Genomic DNA, 18,510 nt, shown 5'->3' on the forward strand with positions numbered 1-18,510 from the left:
AATGAAATAACATTTCAACTTACAACTGTGAATTAAACAGTGTTTTCACACTGTCTGTGTACTTCTGATAATGCTCCCACTCCTTTCTCTCATCTTCTGTAATTAACTCCTCTGTGGCAACCTTGGGAATGCCCTGGCTGTCGGCATATTGGTTAGCACCTCTGTCAGTCAGCATGACATGGTCCGTCTGCACACAATTAAAATAAGTGATTGATTATTGCAGGAAACAACATGTAGTATTGATTGAGGATCATGTAGGATTGATTGAGGATCATGTAGGATTGATTGAGGATCTGTGTAACAAGGGGCTGGAAAGACATGGGGACTGAGCTTTAGGGGTTCTTATTTATTCTCTTCCAACAGAGAATTATTTATTTCTGGCACACTGTCATTGTAATGACAGTACAAAAGCCATGTCACATTTTCTATTGCTACCATGAAAGTATGCTGTTACAGGGTACATCCCACACCTGTGTTTGTTTTGTATTATTATTATTATATTATGATGATGATGATGTATTGTTTTGGGTTTGTTTGAAAGAGGTTTTGTTATTACTGTTTGACAGCATGGATCATTTAAAGCATCTGCAAATTCCCCATCCAGCTAAACTCGTGAGAATGCGTGGTCAGAGGTTAATGATTTATCAACAAACTGGCTGTTGACCACGCGTATGAGAAATCCCACTTGTTTTGTTGATTATTTTCTGACGTCACCACCAAGCTATCCTGTCCACACATGCTAACATCCATTATGTTAACAGCTCTGAATGTCATTCTTAACTCAACCGGACTAGGCATTTGATATGTAGCATCAGCCCCTTTAAGCTAACCAATGAGTCTGGCAGTGGAGTGACAGATCACAACCTGCCTATTATGTATGGTAACACAATCTATAACCTCTGAGTCACATCTGCAGTTAAATCTATAACTGCAGTGTGAATTTCCTCACTCACAGACAACTTCTCCAGATAGATCACAGTACAACTAATAAAAAAGAGGTTTTCAATTCACCAAAGTGTAATTCCCCAATAGATTTTTCAATATAGTATTTCTGAACTCTCCATTCTACCCACTTGCCTCCATGAATTGTCTTTAATCAGGAAAGGACAGATGGAGTGTGGAGTGCATGAACTTCTCATTTTCAAGTAAATTCCTGTGTAAATGCAGTTTTTAATATTTCTAATGACAATTATAAACCTTGGAGAACAGTATTAAATCCTCTTACTAAAAATTGTTATTGGTACAGTAGCGGTACCATTGCAAAGCTATCAACTTGAGACTACTTAACAAACCCCTCAATCAAATGTCTGAGTTGTTATTTGCAGCCACCTGAAGCAAGGCACAGTATAATAAAATTATTATTTCTGTCCATTATCACGCTGATAATCTCACAAACTAAGTGACATACAAGTATTGTGGGTAACTTTTGATTGGTTAACAAAATATCCAATATGGATATATTTTTGTACGTCGCGAGTTGGAGTCCAGGCTATTCCTTTGCCAACCGAGGATGGGAGCTTCCAGGGGGCGGCGCTTGGCCGGGGGGAGGGAGGATTAGGTCGGCCAGGGTGTCCTCGGCTCACCGCGCACCAGCGACCACTGTAGTCTGGCCGGGCTTTCAATAATTCTGTTTGAAATGGACAAACTTTGAAAAGCCTTGGCTTAGATTCAAGATCAGATTTTTTCCATTTGATCTCTCTTTCCTCATGGCAATGTGTACTCTTTATAAGCTTGTGGATCATAACTGAATATTGATGGTCACCTTCCCAGAATGAGGTTCAGCCACAGGGGAAGGAGTTATGAATCCTATAACCACAAGCACAATATATTCTTTTTATTCCATGTACTTAAATGTATTTGTAGTTTTTTCATGAAATTACAAAACGTAGATTCATTTAAATCACAGCAATCGTCTACTGATTAATAACATAACACTGGGTCTTATTTTTTTAAACATTACTACAGTAATATATTTAAAAGTGCCTTTAAACAAATGTAGCCCCAATTCAATATATTATCAAGGATTTTATCAGTTTTAGTTGGCTTTTTGTTATACGGTTACTATATATATAGCTGGTTGTCAACCTAACAAACTGAAAAAAGTGTCCCTTAATGTGATGTGTGACATGCTTTTATTGCTTATGGTAATTAATGACTGCCATCATTAAGAAGCTATGTAATTCCTAAATGTCTATCAATTATATTTTTTTTACTTTGGATGGTTTCTCCCACTGTTTCAGCAAATGTATTTCTAAATATTATATTGCGATAACATTGTTATTCATCTCTAATTTGTCTTTGCCCTTGATTCAAATTAGGATTCCCCCAGATCCCTTTAGCTGCTTGGAGAGCTTGGGGAGGTTGGAGGCTGACTGACCATTCCAATTCATAATTTTAATACTATTGTCTTCAATATAAAGATCCTTCTTTTAGAAACAAGATATATGCATTTACAGAATGTCAGCAGTGAAAAGCCATTAATATGGGTTGCAAGCTGGTGAGGACAATAAAATGTGCATAAGCATATAACATATAACAGCAAACAAAATACCTACCTACATTTTTTTTGGTTTTGATTAATACCTTAAAATATTTTCATTATAGCAAATACCAGAATTTCACTGGGAAAGTGCAAAGCCACTGTAAAATGAGCATGGAGTGCTCAAGGCACATACAGAATCAGTTCAATATTAATTATTGTGAAAATAGCCTATATTTGGAGCATACAAAACTGAAGAAATTGACATTATTTTCTGTAAAATTGGAAGTTCTTCTTGATCTGGAATTCTTCAATTATTATTATTTTTTAAAATAAAGTTATCAAAAGGGAAATATACAATTAAGTGACTAACAAAACTTCAAAAATAATACATATCACACATTTCAATCTATGTATATACAGTGTACTGAATGCTGTGATAAGGAAATATATGTAACCATACATACAATAACAAATGATCCTGCCAACAGAAACAAACGCACAGGAAGATGTATCTACTGTGATACAGAAAATAATGCTTTACACGGTTCCCCATATTCTTGGGATGCAAGCTGTCTAAAGTTAAAATATTACTACAGCTTCCAAACTTTTAAATATTAAAGTGCTTATTAATTTCATTTTTCTCTGTCAGGCTAAACTTGCTCTAAATCACAATAAAAAAGCAAGAGATCAGTGAAGCTTGATAGCTACATTGATCAAGGGCCAATTCATTTTTAATATTAAGCTGTTAAAGCTATCTGCCAGCCCAAAGTTGGACCAAGGTCTTTTAAGACAATTTAGGCAGATGCTTTAAATGATCAGTTATAATGGTTCTGTTTATTTTACATTCTATTTTGTATGTGAAAGTGTGAGCTCTAAATGTTCATATATTCACGTGACAGATTGGCTGGTGGATTACGTCCGACCCGGAACAGAAACACACTGACAAGGCAAATGCGGGGCGAAATAGTCGATCCGGCGCTCAGTCCCTATATGGTCGGGACAGTCCCGATTTCCTAGCAAATGTCCCGCGTCCCGATGCATAGGAAGAAAGTCCCGATATTTACCCATAGAAAAAATATATATATTCTGCACAGTAGAGTTAGGGAAAACCACACGCTGTGCTCTTTGTGCGGCTGACACATCTGCTGATCACTAACTTATACAAAGGTAAGAAAGCTTCATTATGTCTATTTTTACTGTCATGATGGTTGTGTCGTGTTGGGGGGACGAGCATCCCGCTGAACAGTTTCCAAATGTTGCCAAGTATGAAATATTGCAATCGCAATAGTCACAAACCAGTTGCAAACGAGTCGGAAGTCTAGGGTGAAATGTACTAAACATGTGCAATGCTGTTAGCAAATTTTTAAGGAATGTTTTGAGGCAGCAGTTTTTCTTTGCGGTTCAACAAATATGCAATTATGGGCGTTCCTGCATAAATTTGCAAACAAGGGGGCGGAGATAGTGCAAATGAGGGTTCTGAAATATTCTAAAGCTGCTGACAATAGCGACACTTACAATTGCATCAATTTGTTAAGAACTTTTGAAAGCACGTTTTAAACACTCGCAATTGTTGCTGGCATTTCCCAGTTCACTTTTTCTTGTGCGTTGCCAGTTGTGCTCAATGCATTTTTGAGGCGAACACCCAAGTACCTAATTTTCACAAAAGTCTGGTTGAACTTACAAGACTTGAAAACAAATTTCTATGACATTTCTGGTTTCCCCAGTGTGTTGGGAGCAATAGAATGCACACATGTGCCACTAACCTCTCCAGCTCAATCTCAGCAGCTGTATAGGACCAAGATCTATTGTGTGTTAACTGTCTAGGCTACTAAGTAGACCAAGTTAAATGGCCTCCTCTCGTTTGTAAACTTTCTTATGTTCTTATGCTCTAACATGTGCCTTTGGCTTTGTTTACATGCAGTTTAGAAACTCCTGATTCTCTCTCCATTGTCATGAGAACTTGACGTAGCTCACACATTCCTCACACTATAAGAACTATGCGGCCAAAACATGGTACGGCTAAAAGGAAATCACCATGATGCTAAAAAGCCACGCAAATTGACTAACACGTAGGGCTTATTTGCATGACAACAAGTTAAAAAGTCGGACCATATGTTCACAAGACTTCAGTATGTGATGTAACCTCGCTCAACTAAAGGCTGTACCAAGCAGTTCTAACAACAGAGACCTGCTGAAAGTAGCCATGGCAAGCTTCTTTGACCCCTTATACAAGGGGTCTATTACTTCTTCATTCTGTATTTTTTTGTGTGACACCATTTATTCAATGTTTCAAATTCTTGCCATTTGGCAAAACTTTTGTCCATAGCTGCATTACAAATGAAAGAAGACTTTTGAAGCATTAAAGATTTACATCGGGTGGAAGGCCACTGTTCTATAGTTACAAGCAACATTGGTTTTAACATATGTATTTATGCATGAGTTTTTATGTTTTGAACATCTCGACAAACTGCTTTGGTTCCTATTGAGCTGTAAGACACTATGAAAAGCAGTATAAAATTAAACATTCAAGCAGCAAGTGAGAAAAGGTCACATGTAAATCAACCAACCGGTATACAGTTTGCTTTGACAAGGCTGACAAAAAATAGATTAAAAAAAAAAAAAGATTAATCCAAAAGGGGGGTATGATTGCAACGTCTTACATTTCTCTGAGTTGCCTGTTCCTTTGCTTTCAATTACAAAATCTCATTCTCCTTTTGTCAGAGGCCTTGGCTCCAACAATTATTTAGAATGGAAAATAAAAAATGCAGTACCTTTTCCATGACTGAACGAGCAAATGTCACTGGATTAGAAATGTTCCTGATGGAGGAGACTGCTCCAGCAGCCAGAGTTTTGCCGTCCATGATCACTGCATCAAGCTCCACTTCACCATTAGCATTCAGCACTGCTCCGTGTCCTGCAGGAAACCATTCCATTTGTAAAAGGTTAAACACTCTTAGCCCTAAGCTTTTGAAGCGAAGCAGAGAAAACAATGGTGAAGCTATTACCACCCTGTTTTGACAGCTTTTGATCAATCCGCCAGAAAAAAAAAATAATAATAATAATAAATTTGTAGGTAAATATATTTCCTTTGTCTAAAAAGTTTAGTACTGTTGAGACATAATATAAGTGATTTTATAAATTCATTGAAAGCCAATTGTACAAATTCAACTACAGCATAGTGCACTTAACTGCCTTCCTAATAAATTAATTTACCTGGTAACATTAAAGATAGGTGGTACTTCCATCAGTGCTAAACTGGTGCTTCAATAAGTGTATATAGTTAAGTATAGAAAACAAATTATTTTATAATGTATGCATTTAAAAACATTTAGCCTAGAAGCCCATTGACATTAATCAACATATTTGCATGATGACTGCTTGTCAGAACTTTGCAATTGTTCATTTTTTTAACCCTATTTTTATTCCAAACCTTACTTGTATGACCACATTCCAGTTATAATTTAAGTACACACCTCATTTGATAATTGCTAGAAATCAAACTATTTTATTGTATTTATTTATTTTTTAATCCAGGGTTAACTTCTTAAATACTGCAAGCAGGCTTCTGTAAAACTGACACTGTACATGAGACTGCAAATGATTAACTACACATTTGAATACCTTTCTTCAAGCAGTTGATAGGTATGAGGTGTCTACTTCCTAAATGACTAAAATACTAAAAGCTTATTGAGCAATACAGTTAGACATGGCAGCCTCAATACTAGTGGTCTTAACAACTGCAGTTATCTATAATGTGGTTAATATCTCCTGCCGGTGGTCCAGGGATATCGTGGAGGCAGGGATATGTCCACGGCCTCCCGATTACCTGTCAGGCTGCTTGCTCATACGTCACACAGATTTTTACATGTATAGGGAGAGAAGTGCTAATTATAAAGAAACCTGGGTAGCATATTCTTCAGTTATCTGAATTTGGGGGTATACACAGGCATATGCCTGTCACTCTATGTCATACTTGTAGGTGTAGATCTTGCTGATGTACTTTTTCATGTTACTGATAGCTCCAATTTTGTGTTTGTAGCTGTTGTGGGAGCTTGAATGTCACTCACAAAGTTAAGCAAGGATTTTTTTTTTTTTCAAAATGGAGTCCGTCGGCCATAGTGACAATGTCAATTTATATTTTCCCCCCAAATTAAAAAAAATGATGCTAGGCCTTCTGAGTACCAATACCAGAAGATAAGCCTGCACATACACTGTGGAGATGGTGTGTCCAATAGCAAGGATTGCTTTCATTCCAAACTTTTCAGCAAGTTATCTGTTTGATCAAATGGGAACTAAGAGATAGTAGAAGTAGAGTAAGGATTTGATTAATGGCTAGAGTTGTTTCATACAGATGCATTACCTTCAGCAGTGATATGACACTCAGCAGTATTTTTATGGTATATTTCATATGAACAATGCAAAGGACAATAGGTTTATCTGTTTCCCAATAATTCATCACTGTATTTCATTTTTATTTTCTAATTAGTATGACATTTTCTGACAAAAGTAAAATATATGTAGAGATAGACAACGCAAAATACATGTTTTTGTACAGTGTGTACAAACGACTTTGCTTGTCTTTCCTTTATCATGATTTTTATGCTTGCCTGCTTTATAACATTGTACAAGGGAAAGCTGAAGTATTTATTTTTTATGTTAATAATCTGAACCTACTTTAGTCAGGGTTCTTTTTGGCACTCACGCCGTGAGCAGCATTACATTATGATCGCCTGTAAAATAAGATAACAAAAATCATTTTTTATAGCTAGTTTTTTTTTTTGTTTCTCAAAAAACTTTATTGATACTTCTACATAAAAGGGCTGCATCAGTTATTCATCTAACCTTTCTTGTCAGTGAAAAAACTAAATGTGTATAGATATGTATACATTTAGTAGGTTATTTATTTTCTTCCATATGAGAATTTCAGGCCATTAGGCTGAAACCTCAACAAGCTGGGTGTTCTGAAGATTAAATCAGTAATGTCAGTTCCGGGACCCTTGGATGATATAGCTTGCTTTAACTTAGCCATCCACCATTACACTAGGTTTTTGTCACATTTTACGGAAAAATGCGTTTCATTGTTCTCAACATTGTCAATAGTCTGATACACGAGTATAGGATTGCAGTCTTGTATGCAGAGGTATTTTATCTTTGCTCTTTATTGGTTTGATATATTGGTTTTTAGACATCACAGTGAGAAGCAGAATAATCAGTTTGGATATTTAGTCCTAGTGTCCGGTATCTAAATGTATACAGTCGACTCCACATAATTGCATGGGCTCGGGACCGGTGTGAGGTCATACACATAACTGGAGTGAGGGACTGCAATGGGATACAATGACAATAAGTCTATATGTACGTGTACATGTATACATGACTCGTTTTGATCAGATTCATAACTTTATTTTTGCCTTATTTTATTACAAGTAACTTAAAATACTGAACAAGTTCAGAAAATTAAATCAACTTGAAATACATTACACACTCAATGCACACACTACTCTCTGGCCACACACAATATGAAAAGTAAAATAATGTACAGTATATATCAGCCGGCATAAGTTATTGTAATACAGTGCAGTTAAACATAAAAGTGAAAGAACAGGTGTGTACAGTACCTTACATCTTGTGACTACAACGTAGCAAAAACATATTTGATGGAAGTCTGCACAGTGTCCGGCCAATTGAGATGATAAACAAGTGATTGCAAACTGTAAAAACTGTCTCCATGAAGGCTCATAGTGAGCTGAGGCTCCAGTTTTACTGATTCGCGTTTGCCATTTTCTGTGTTTTTCTTGCTTACGTCACTGCTATTTCTGAAACAATAATGTTGTTTTTGGGGTTTTTTTGTGTCTTTTCTTAAAACAAAAACACTTGAACATTCAAAGCTAGTGGAGCTGAAGCAAAGACGCGCATAGCAATACAATGTTGACAAGACGCGCTTAGCAACAGACTGTTGACAGCACATGTGGACATACAGTGTCAATCTGTAACATTGCTGCTTTTTAATTGGCTGTACCACATAGCAACTTGAATGAGTCATCCAGTCGAGTACAACCTGCTGCATTATGCAATTATCCAAATTAAAATGCAATGTACAATGGACTTCGGAACCACGCAGCTTCATGCAATTAAGCGAATTATGCATTTAGCCGATATGCATTGAACCGTATCTTACAATCATAGAAAATGATGCACTAAAAAACCTAACCAGCTTCATTTTAAGCGATTTATGCAATTATCCAATATGCAAATAAGTGGAGTCAACTGTACTATAACAAACAACATCTTATACACCACATTATCAGACAATGAGGTTATACAAGCCTGTTTCAGCAACTTCTCCAGTATGTGCGAGTGCATAAGTATCTATTGATCAATTGTGACTCTGCTAGTACAGGGTATAAAATTATCTGAGCGATGTGCTGATTATGCTTTTATGGTGTGGAAAGGTTCTGGCATTTCACTTAATGTGGCACTGAGCCATCACAAATTAGATATATTCTGACAAGCTAAGTGTGCTAATGAAGTGAATTGTTTGCTCATCTAACCTGGCAATTATCTGAAAAGTCTCAACTGTTTCTGACAAAATCATTATATCATCATAACACATAAAACAGAACTGGTCTTTAGCAAAATATAGTCCTCCACTGGATCACATAATTCAGAGGCAACTTTGCAGGATCTTGTACGTCTGGCTTTTAATCAAGGCCTGTAAGTCACCCTAAAGTGACTAGCACTGATTCATGAGTGCTTCACTTGACACTGTGGACCTGAAGTCAGTAACACAGAAAACAAATAAGACACTTGCACTGGAGAAGAAAAAAAAAAAAAAAAAAGTGTGAGCTTTTTAGGATCAACCTGTCAACATTCTACGGCTGCAGACAAACACAGTTGATTGACCCCATTGTTTGTTTTGTCTATGAATCTAATGGTTCCCTGAGTGACGTGGTATAAAGGTGTTTTCCACTGCTTCACCAACAGTCCCTGCTTCTTCTGGGGCAATGGCAGTGCTTTCTGGCTGCTCAGGTTTTAATACCTCCCCAGGCGGGTAATTCATTACAAGTTCAGAAATATTTACTGTGAGGGAAAAGGGCACTGGCCCTTTAAGGAAATCTGGCAGTGTAAAAACTACAGGTACCAGAATGCCCAGCACCGCAATTACAAAAGGGGCGGGGCCAGGGAGTATATAAGGAAGTGCACAGAAGAGCCAGAGGTGTTGCCGTGGTGAGACAGCCCTGACTGTGCTGGGAGACTCGTCGCTATTGAAGCCTGTAAAAGGATTACCGGTGTTGGAGAGAAGCAGTGTTAGAGGGAGTAGATTGAGCAACACGCGGCCCGAGCGGGACCGATCATTGTGTATTTATATGTAAAAGTTTGTGTAAGAACTGTGCTGTTTATCGTGACGCAGTGGGTGGGTATAATCACGGCTAGGTTTAATATGTAACAACAGTATACTCCTGGTTTGGAGATAGACAAGCAAGAGAGGAGACCATTGTGTGGTATAACCATTTATTATTGTTTACAACGGACACTTGGGAAAAGGAGACCCTTGGGTGTTATAATCTGTTATTGTTGTTTACAACCAAACATTTGGAAAGAAGGAATCTGTGTATCAAACGATAGCGGACTGTGCTGAGGTGGTTGTCAAAGCGCAGCAGGGCCATCCTTCACTGTTCCTGGAGGGGAAGCCACTTCCCCAGCTTACCTGTGCTACCCAGTCACAGGATCAAGAGAGGTGATCATTCCTAGCCGACGGAAGAACACTGAGACGAAGCTGGAAATCGTATGTTAAAGCTCTAGAATAGAGAGGGATGAAGAAGTGAGTTAGTTAATGTTCGTACAGGACTAGGGACTATTAACAGACAATTGTAAATAAAAATCAACTCACGGTGTATTTCCTGGTCCAGTCTCGTCAATATCGGGGAAATTATGCCAACTAGTGGCAAAAATCGGAGTGACAGTTTACATTTTCACTTTTTAAATCTAGGCTCAACAATAGCTTATAAGAACAACTCTTGTGTGAAAATTCCACATCCCTTGTTAGGGTGACCTGGCTTCATGTTCAGCAGGAACAGTTTGGGACAACCCACATTGCAGTGCACCCTGGTGCTTGTAGTCTTGCTTCTCTTACTGAAAAGACAGCTAAAATATACCTTACATAATGTGATTTTGGAATTCTGAAATCATATGGTCACCTAAGATCTTGCATCACACTCATTTCAGCAGGGTATATATTAAAATATAAAGTAGAAGTAACTTATCAATCTTCAGTGTTTCAAAAAAAGTTCCACCACACCAGTAAAAACAGTTTCAGTCCAGTCATGAAAGTCCTGATATATATTAGGAGTTATTACAAGTTTTCCATACGCCATTAGAATTTTGAAGAGAAAAAAAAAAAAAACTAACCAGATTTAACCAATAAAAATAACTAACCAGATTTATGTAAATGTTGACCTTTTGGGAAACCGAAGTGCAGGTGAGATTTTTGAAGGACTCTGAATCGGACATCATTGACTAATTCAAGTAGTGAAAAAAAGCAGTATTCAAATCACTTCAAAACTTGCCATTCTGATCGCTCTGCCCCTTCTCCTTGAACTCAGTCAGAACTAAAGCGTTTCCCTATGGCATTCTGAAAATGCATAGTTTAAAAAAAAAAAAAAATACATAATTAAATACATAATAAAGATGACCTTGTTAATTTAAAAAACGTTTTCTTTTTTTTTCAATTTAGTTAGTTAACCCATTTTACAAGCGCAATAAGGCACTTCAGGATGTGTGATACACTCTAATATCACCACACTCCGGGCGGTTGAAGCCACTCGGCTTCGCCTCGTCTCTTGCAACGCACCTTGGGCGTGGTGATATTAGAGTATATGACACACCCTGTCGTGCCTTATTGCTTACATCTTACCTGCATCAAATACCGGATTGTCTTCCATAGACCTCACAGCACATTCCACAGCATCAAGTGCACTTCCTCCATTCTCCAGTATTTTGAAACCCTCCAGGATTGCATTTTTCACTCCTCTTATGCTATCTTCTGCTATTTTATCTGGAATGGCCCAGGCGCCACCATGAACGACTATTACAGGTTTCATCCTCAACTGTTTTACAATTCCAATGAGAGCAGCAGCTGTTGACAGAAAATAAAATTGACTACAAAATCATTGTTCAAGGGTTGATGCAGTATGGATATAAAAACAAACAAACAAAACCTTCTAATATATACTGAAAGCCCATTTAAAAGAAAATCGGGGCGATTGTGTTTTGTATTCATTACTCACTAGTGGGATTCTCTTAAACTTTGCTTTATAAAAGGTAATTCACAATTGCCTTCTGTATGTAAATCAGATTGTAAATTAATTTCAAGGAAAAAGAAAACAGATATTGATCATTAGATGTAGTTTTTAACCTAATCATAGTGTGAATTATTATATTACTATTCTTACTAATACAGTTGGTTTTCCCTTCCTATTTAGGCTTCTATACAGAGCTCTATTATAAACCTGACTTTATATTTTTGACAAAAATAAATAACCAGCCATTCTTGAGAAAATAACTTATTTAAATGTAAACAAAATGTGTGTTGCTGATGATATATTAAAACAAGTGACCTAGTTACAGAATATTATCAAGAGTTATAAGGGTCATAAAACTGAAGCATTATCAATAAAAAAAGTTAAAGAACCATCCAACAGCATTCAGAACACTGGCTATTTCATACGATTGCCTTTTTTACCGAAGAATACCACACATTTCATTTATCATAAAACTAACAGAGCACATTATCTGGGGTATAACAATTACCAAGGGTTATAAAACTACAATAAAACCAGACGCAACTGGTCTAAATAATACCCCACTACTTACCGGTAGGTTTTTATTTTTGTCATATAAAACTGAAGAAAGTGTTATACATTGCTGTTCGTGTCGGTAAACATGAATTTATTAGGCATTCATCATACCAACACATCAGTATTGATCTTGTGCTTTCAGGGGTGTGCAATTCATATCACCAGATGCCCCGGACAACAAGATTTGTGTGAGGGGCGACAAGTTTTGCCGTTATACTTTGCCCGTTGGACAAATAGTTTTTATTTATTTATTCTTCCTATGTTCATTCTGTTGCTAGAAAAACACTCCAGGTATATTTCTAAAGAGCCACGCAAGTTTCTGATAACTGAATTCCGGAAGTCTAGCACATACACACAAACATAAACATTTATATAAGTGTTTACGTCCCACCCACATCACTTCTGATTGGCTAGCTGTGGAGAAAGCTGATCTTCTATTGGTTACAAAGAAACCAAGTAATGGCTGCCAAGAGGGCTTCTGGCAAGGTACAGGCTAATCTCTTAAACTTAAGGTATTATTTAACTTTTTTGTAAATTAGCAAATAAGTGATACAGTAATCTGTCATATATCAGCCTGTCACATATCCACCCTAACCATTTATCCGCTATGACCAAGCTCTTCAGCAACACTCACGTGTACAGCGTGGATGCAAAATGGCTACAGAAAAGCGAAAGCAAGTTGCGCTTACAATTGAAATTTTCTTTTTCTTCTGCAAACCTATGCATCTTGCTACTGTGTAAATTTCCCAACACTAATGTAAGTGTATACATGGACATGGTTTTATGTAGTACCTGACGCTCCTGGGACAGCCTGCCTGCTGTTTGATTACCAGCTGTGGAATCTAAATCAGCAGGTAGGTGTGTTCCAGCAGGGCGGCATGTATAAAAAAAACTACTGTTTAGTCACCTCAGGGCTGCTGCAAAGACAAAGACAACGGGCTGAATATCGTCCACGGCACCTTTTCTTTTATATTTTTTTGTAGTGTTTTATTTTTTGTTTTTGTACACTGTGTTGTATGTACTCTTTGCGCTACCATTGCTGGCAGTGTCACATCAGCTGTTCAGTGTCTTGATATATAAATAAATCCTGTCTGCCTGCGGGGCGTATCAACTTCCGTCTCGATCTCCTGCCTGTCACTCTGCAGCAAATACACGCATCCACACGGCACACAGCTACCCTGTCACAAGCAATATACACTGTATCTTTCTAAACAATGGATTTGGCGGTCCATAATAAAAACTGAATCTCAAAACAATAATTGTGTGAATATAGTAATTATTACATCTCTGTATAATGGTATTTAAAACAGGATTCATTTGTCCGACTTTTTACATTATCCGTCCTTACTCTAGTCCGACCGCAGTTGGATACGTGACAGACTACTGTACTTAATACATGAACCTGACATTTAAATGCAGCAATCTAGTAAAGTTAATAATAAATAAATAAATAAATAAATAAATAAAAATAAAACACCAGTCGCTAAATTGTTAGCGGATTTGAAAAAATTGTGTTGTGTAATTTATCAAATAGTTTCTTTGTGGTCGAGCTTGTTCAGTGACGTTTACTGTTTAGAAGCATTTCAAGACAAACTTTCCCTGGCAAAAAATGTAATTATTTTTTTCTTTTGATTTAGTGTTGCTAACCTTGTTTGCCATTTACCAGATTTACATATGTTTTAGATTTAAACGCTACATTAAAAAAATATATATATTTTTTTACTAGATTTGAACAGAAGCATATATTTAGTTATTTACTGGACATGCACAATCCATCGATTTGTGAAACTATTGAAACATGAAGATTGACAATATGTTTAGATTTTATTATTATTTGAAAATAAAATACAGACTGTAAATCTCATGGCAGTTTGTTTATGTATTTAATTCACTGATGTATTTATTTTTCAGTGAGAGTAGGGCAGGGAAGGAATGTTGCCCTCCCAAAAGAGGATATGAAACCAGGATCACCCGGCTGCAGCAGTGTTCCAGTTAGACATCATGGGACAAGATGTTAGATGAGGAACAAGAGCTGTAAAATGTTATACACTGTTTAAAAAAAATAAGTATATAATAGAAATAAACAAAAGAGAAAACATATAGGTTATACACGTCCTTTAAAAATCTGGGGTTCAGCAGTTACAAAACTGAAAGAAAAATCACAATGTTTAGCAGCAGTAATGGTTGACAATGATTTTGTATCTGTGATGCAACAAACTAAAACACCTGTACATCAGGAGATGAATTCAGCTTATAGAGAAAGAGTGGAAAACAGGCAGAAGCTATTTTTATATTTGAATAACTCCAAGTATTGCTTATTATAGTTGTACTCTAAGTATGTCACATTTACAAGCAAATTTGAAGGCAAAAATTCAGGTCAGTGTTTGCCATAAATTACATAGTTGATAGATATTAGAAATAATTATAATGTTTTGCCTTGCACTGATTTACCATTACCAGAATTTGCACGAAATTTTCTGAAATGGAAGTGATGTGAGGGACAGTAGGGATTAACAATATCATAAAAAAACAGGATCAAAGTGCAGCTTCAGATCTGGTAAGCGAGTCAGAATCGGGATACAGATGGAGGTGTGCTTCAAACACTGGCACAACTTGCAAGGTACATGTTAAGCATAGTGATCAACGTTTTGTTTTGTTGTCATTTTAGTATTTTCTGTTATGTGGACTGTAATAAACGAAAACCAAAACGGTGAGGTGTTTTTTCTTTGTACAATACCCCCTTTTCTAAAACATTTTGAATTGTTAAATGTGAGTTTTCTTTTTTTTTTAAATTTAGTCGTCGCCAATTATTTTACCCCGATTTTCACCCCAATTTAGCATGCCCAATTATTATCTGTATCCCCGGCTCACCACTCACAACCCCCGCGCCGACTCGGGAAACGGAGGCTGGAACACGCGTCCTCCGAAACGTGCTCCTGCCAAGCCGTCATTTTTCGCACTGCAGATCCACAGCAATGCCACCAGACCTATAGTGCCAGAGGACAACACAGATCTGGCGGCTCCGCTGCAGAGCCACAAGCGCCCTATCAGCAACAGGGGTCGCTGATGCGCGGTGAGCCGTGGATTCCCCTGCCGACCTAAGCCCTCCCTACCCGGGCAGCGCTCAGCCAATTGTGCGCCGCCCCCTAGGAACTCCCGGTCACGTTCAGCTGTGACATAGCCTGGATTCGAACCTGCGATCTCCAGACTATAGGGCACATCCTGCACTCCGCGCGGAGCGCCTTTACTGGATGCGCCACTCGGGAGCCCGTAAATGTGAGTTTTCACTTGCGTGCACATCTTAAAATAAATAAAAGAAACAGGGATATATGTTCTTGTACTAGCCTACAGATGCCTTGATCAGACTGCACCCAGCTACCTCCAGACCCTCATCTCTCCCTACACCCCCACTCGACCTCTCCGCTCCGCCTGCACTAGAAGACTGGCTCTACCTCCGCTACGCTCCCCTGCCTCCCGAGCCCGCTCCTTCTCCACCTTTGCTCCGCAGTGGTGGAACGACCTTCCTACAGATGTCAGGACTGCCCAGTCCCTGACCACATTCCGGCGCCTCCTTAAGACTCACCTCTTCAAACAGCACCTGTAGAACTCCTCTGTTGTATCCTGGGACACTATCACCCTTCATTTAAATATGCTTTATTTTGCTCTTATCTGCCCCCCATTTTACTGCATTTAATCCTGTACCTCAGAATATTGTAATCTGCCAAGTGTTTAATCTGTAGTATTTTGTACTTAATCATATCCTGATGTAACTATCACTATTTAATCATATCCTGATGTAACTTTCACTATTATCTGCTGTATTGAATTGTGGTTTGTCACACTTGAGAATTATTGTATTTCTTGTTCTTATTGTATGACTTATATTGTAACACTTGAATGTATTTGTATTTGCTTGCGACTGTAAGTCGCCCTGGATAAGGGCGTCTGCTAAGAAATAAATAATAATAATAATAATAATAATAATAATACAAGGCTATTATTGTAGCATGGCTAGGTCCTGTTGTGGGTGAATACCCAGGGTCTAGAAAGTATGGGGATGATTTCAGAGAATACTATGAAGATTAAAATGGCCAAGTACAGGTTGTGGACAAAAAAATGGAAACACCAATGTAAAAGTCACTTAATAGGGTGTTGGACCACTATGGTATCCTGCTCTGTGGAGTTCTCAGCGGACTGTTTTTGTTGAAACTGGCTGCTCGCGCCCCAGGTTGAAATTTGCAGTCAATTGATCTGCAGTTGCTCGCCTGTTTTGCCTTGCACTTCGAATTAATGCACGGATATCACGATCCTGGAGTATGCACTTCTGCCCACTGTTGCCCTTTGCTAATGATGTCTTTCCCTCGGCGTTCCATGCCGACATCACCTTAGACACCGTTGCTCGTGAAACATCAGCAAGTTGAGCTGTCTTGGTCACTGAAGCTCCTGCCAAACGTGCCCCAACAATCACCCCTCTTTCAAAGTCACTGAGGTCTCCTCTTGCAGCCATGCTAGCCATAATTATAGGCAACCAGACCTGTCCAGCACTTTTATACATGACCCTAAGCATGCTGGGATGTTATTTGCTTAATTAACGCATGAGCCACACCTGTGTGGAAGACCTTGCTTTCAATATACTAGGTGTCCCACATTTACCCATATGTTCCCATTTTTTTGTCCACTGTTAAATAAAACCAAAATCCTACAAGTTATATTCTACTTTTTTGTGTGTGTTTTGTGCGACGACAAGGAATAAAATACAATTTTAGGGATAAGCATATTTTTCTAGCATTTTGTCCCTTGGACAAAAAGGTTTTTTTCAAAAATTGCACACCCCTGGTTTTGAAAAACATACTTCTGCCCTGGCAAATTATTTCTAAATAGCAGTGCTGCTGCATGAACATCCTACCATTACTGAGATGGGAAATGTTTTTTGATGGTGAAGCCCTTTTTTTTTTTGAAAAAAAAAAGAAAAACTCCCAAGTCCTGCATTTACAGCTTCCAATTATACTTTCAAATCTTTGTCCTGGCTCCTTTATGTGTCATTCAAACAAAACTCACTTGCAGTCCTTATGCTAGCTAAATAAAATTAAAATACTGAATTCCTTTAAAGAACAATCTGGTGAGTATAACGTGTTATTTTAACTAATACACCTTCTTGTTGTTTAGAGCCACATTGTGCATCATGTTCAATCATCATACTCTTGTGACTCTTTAAAACTAAAATGCTAAAAGCACCCCTCTGACATCTTTAGAGCTCTGAAACAGGTCTTGTCTGTGTATAGCTGGCACACCAAAGTAACTATAAACCTGCAACGCTTTGCCTCTGCTAAACTTCACAAGTACCACATGTGGTATTTCTTACAGATGTGTTTCTTTAAATTCAGAACACTGTTTTCAGGGGGAAATGTTTATGATTACACTCTGTTGTAACAGCTGTAGCGGGAGAGAATACATGTTCGAGATCATCAGTTTAGACCACTGGGGTGCTTTAAAAACTTTCAAAACACTAAACATTATTTTTAATTGTGTTCAAAGGTGTTTTTTGTTCTTGTTACAGAAGGTGATTTCTTCATACACCCACATTTAAAAAAAAAATAAAAAAATATTAGTTACAGGCTGGCTCATGTGGCATACAATATCAAATAATAATACAATTATTGATTCTCAATGAGCTAGCTAATACTACTGTAAAGATAAATACAGAATGGTAAAATAATCAAAAAACAGAATGGGAAGCTGTACTGAAGTTGAGGGATGCTACTGTACACACCAAAAAAAGGCTTCTGTTTGACTGCAGAGTAATTCTCTACAAGTTTCTATTTTTATATTAATGTAGGTATGGCTAATCATAAATATGGAATACGGAGATAAATAAACATTTTTTTCAAAACACATTTCTTATGGAAAGGCAATTACCAAACCCAATATAAAATTGTACTCTTTCCTCATTTTCTTTTTTTTTTTTTCAATTGGTGCCTTAAAAATTGATTCTCCAGTAAATATGTTTACTGATGACAGAATATTTTAAAAAGCAGTTTGTCAAAAGCTCTTAGTTCAATTATTGTACAGTACTAACTGTTTATTTCACTTTCCAAGACCAATGGTATACAAGATTGTTTTATTCTTAAAGATAACAATTACAGAATATGCTATATAAGCTGTAAAATATTA

General features: G+C 37.4%; 1 protein-coding gene across 1 annotated transcript in view; it reads right to left on the reverse strand.

Moving 5' to 3' along the window:
* The window catches only part of si:dkey-103j14.5 (isoaspartyl peptidase/L-asparaginase), a 45,986-nt gene that overhangs the window by 27,160 nt on the left and 316 nt on the right, over positions 1-18,510 (reverse strand). Inside the window, exons 2-4 of the mRNA XM_034016825.3 lie at positions 11,397-11,618; positions 5,254-5,396; positions 24-187 (exon numbers count right to left, since the gene is read on the reverse strand). Coding sequence (XP_033872716.3) covers positions 24-187; positions 5,254-5,396; positions 11,397-11,583 — 494 coding nt within the window. The 5' untranslated portion in view covers positions 11,584-11,618. The remainder of the gene's footprint in view (positions 1-23; positions 188-5,253; positions 5,397-11,396; positions 11,619-18,510) is intronic.

The sequence above is a fragment of the Acipenser ruthenus genome, chromosome 6 (genome assembly GCF_902713425.1).
Source record: "Acipenser ruthenus chromosome 6, fAciRut3.2 maternal haplotype, whole genome shotgun sequence".
Classification (NCBI taxonomy): Eukaryota; Metazoa; Chordata; class Actinopteri; order Acipenseriformes; family Acipenseridae; genus Acipenser; species Acipenser ruthenus.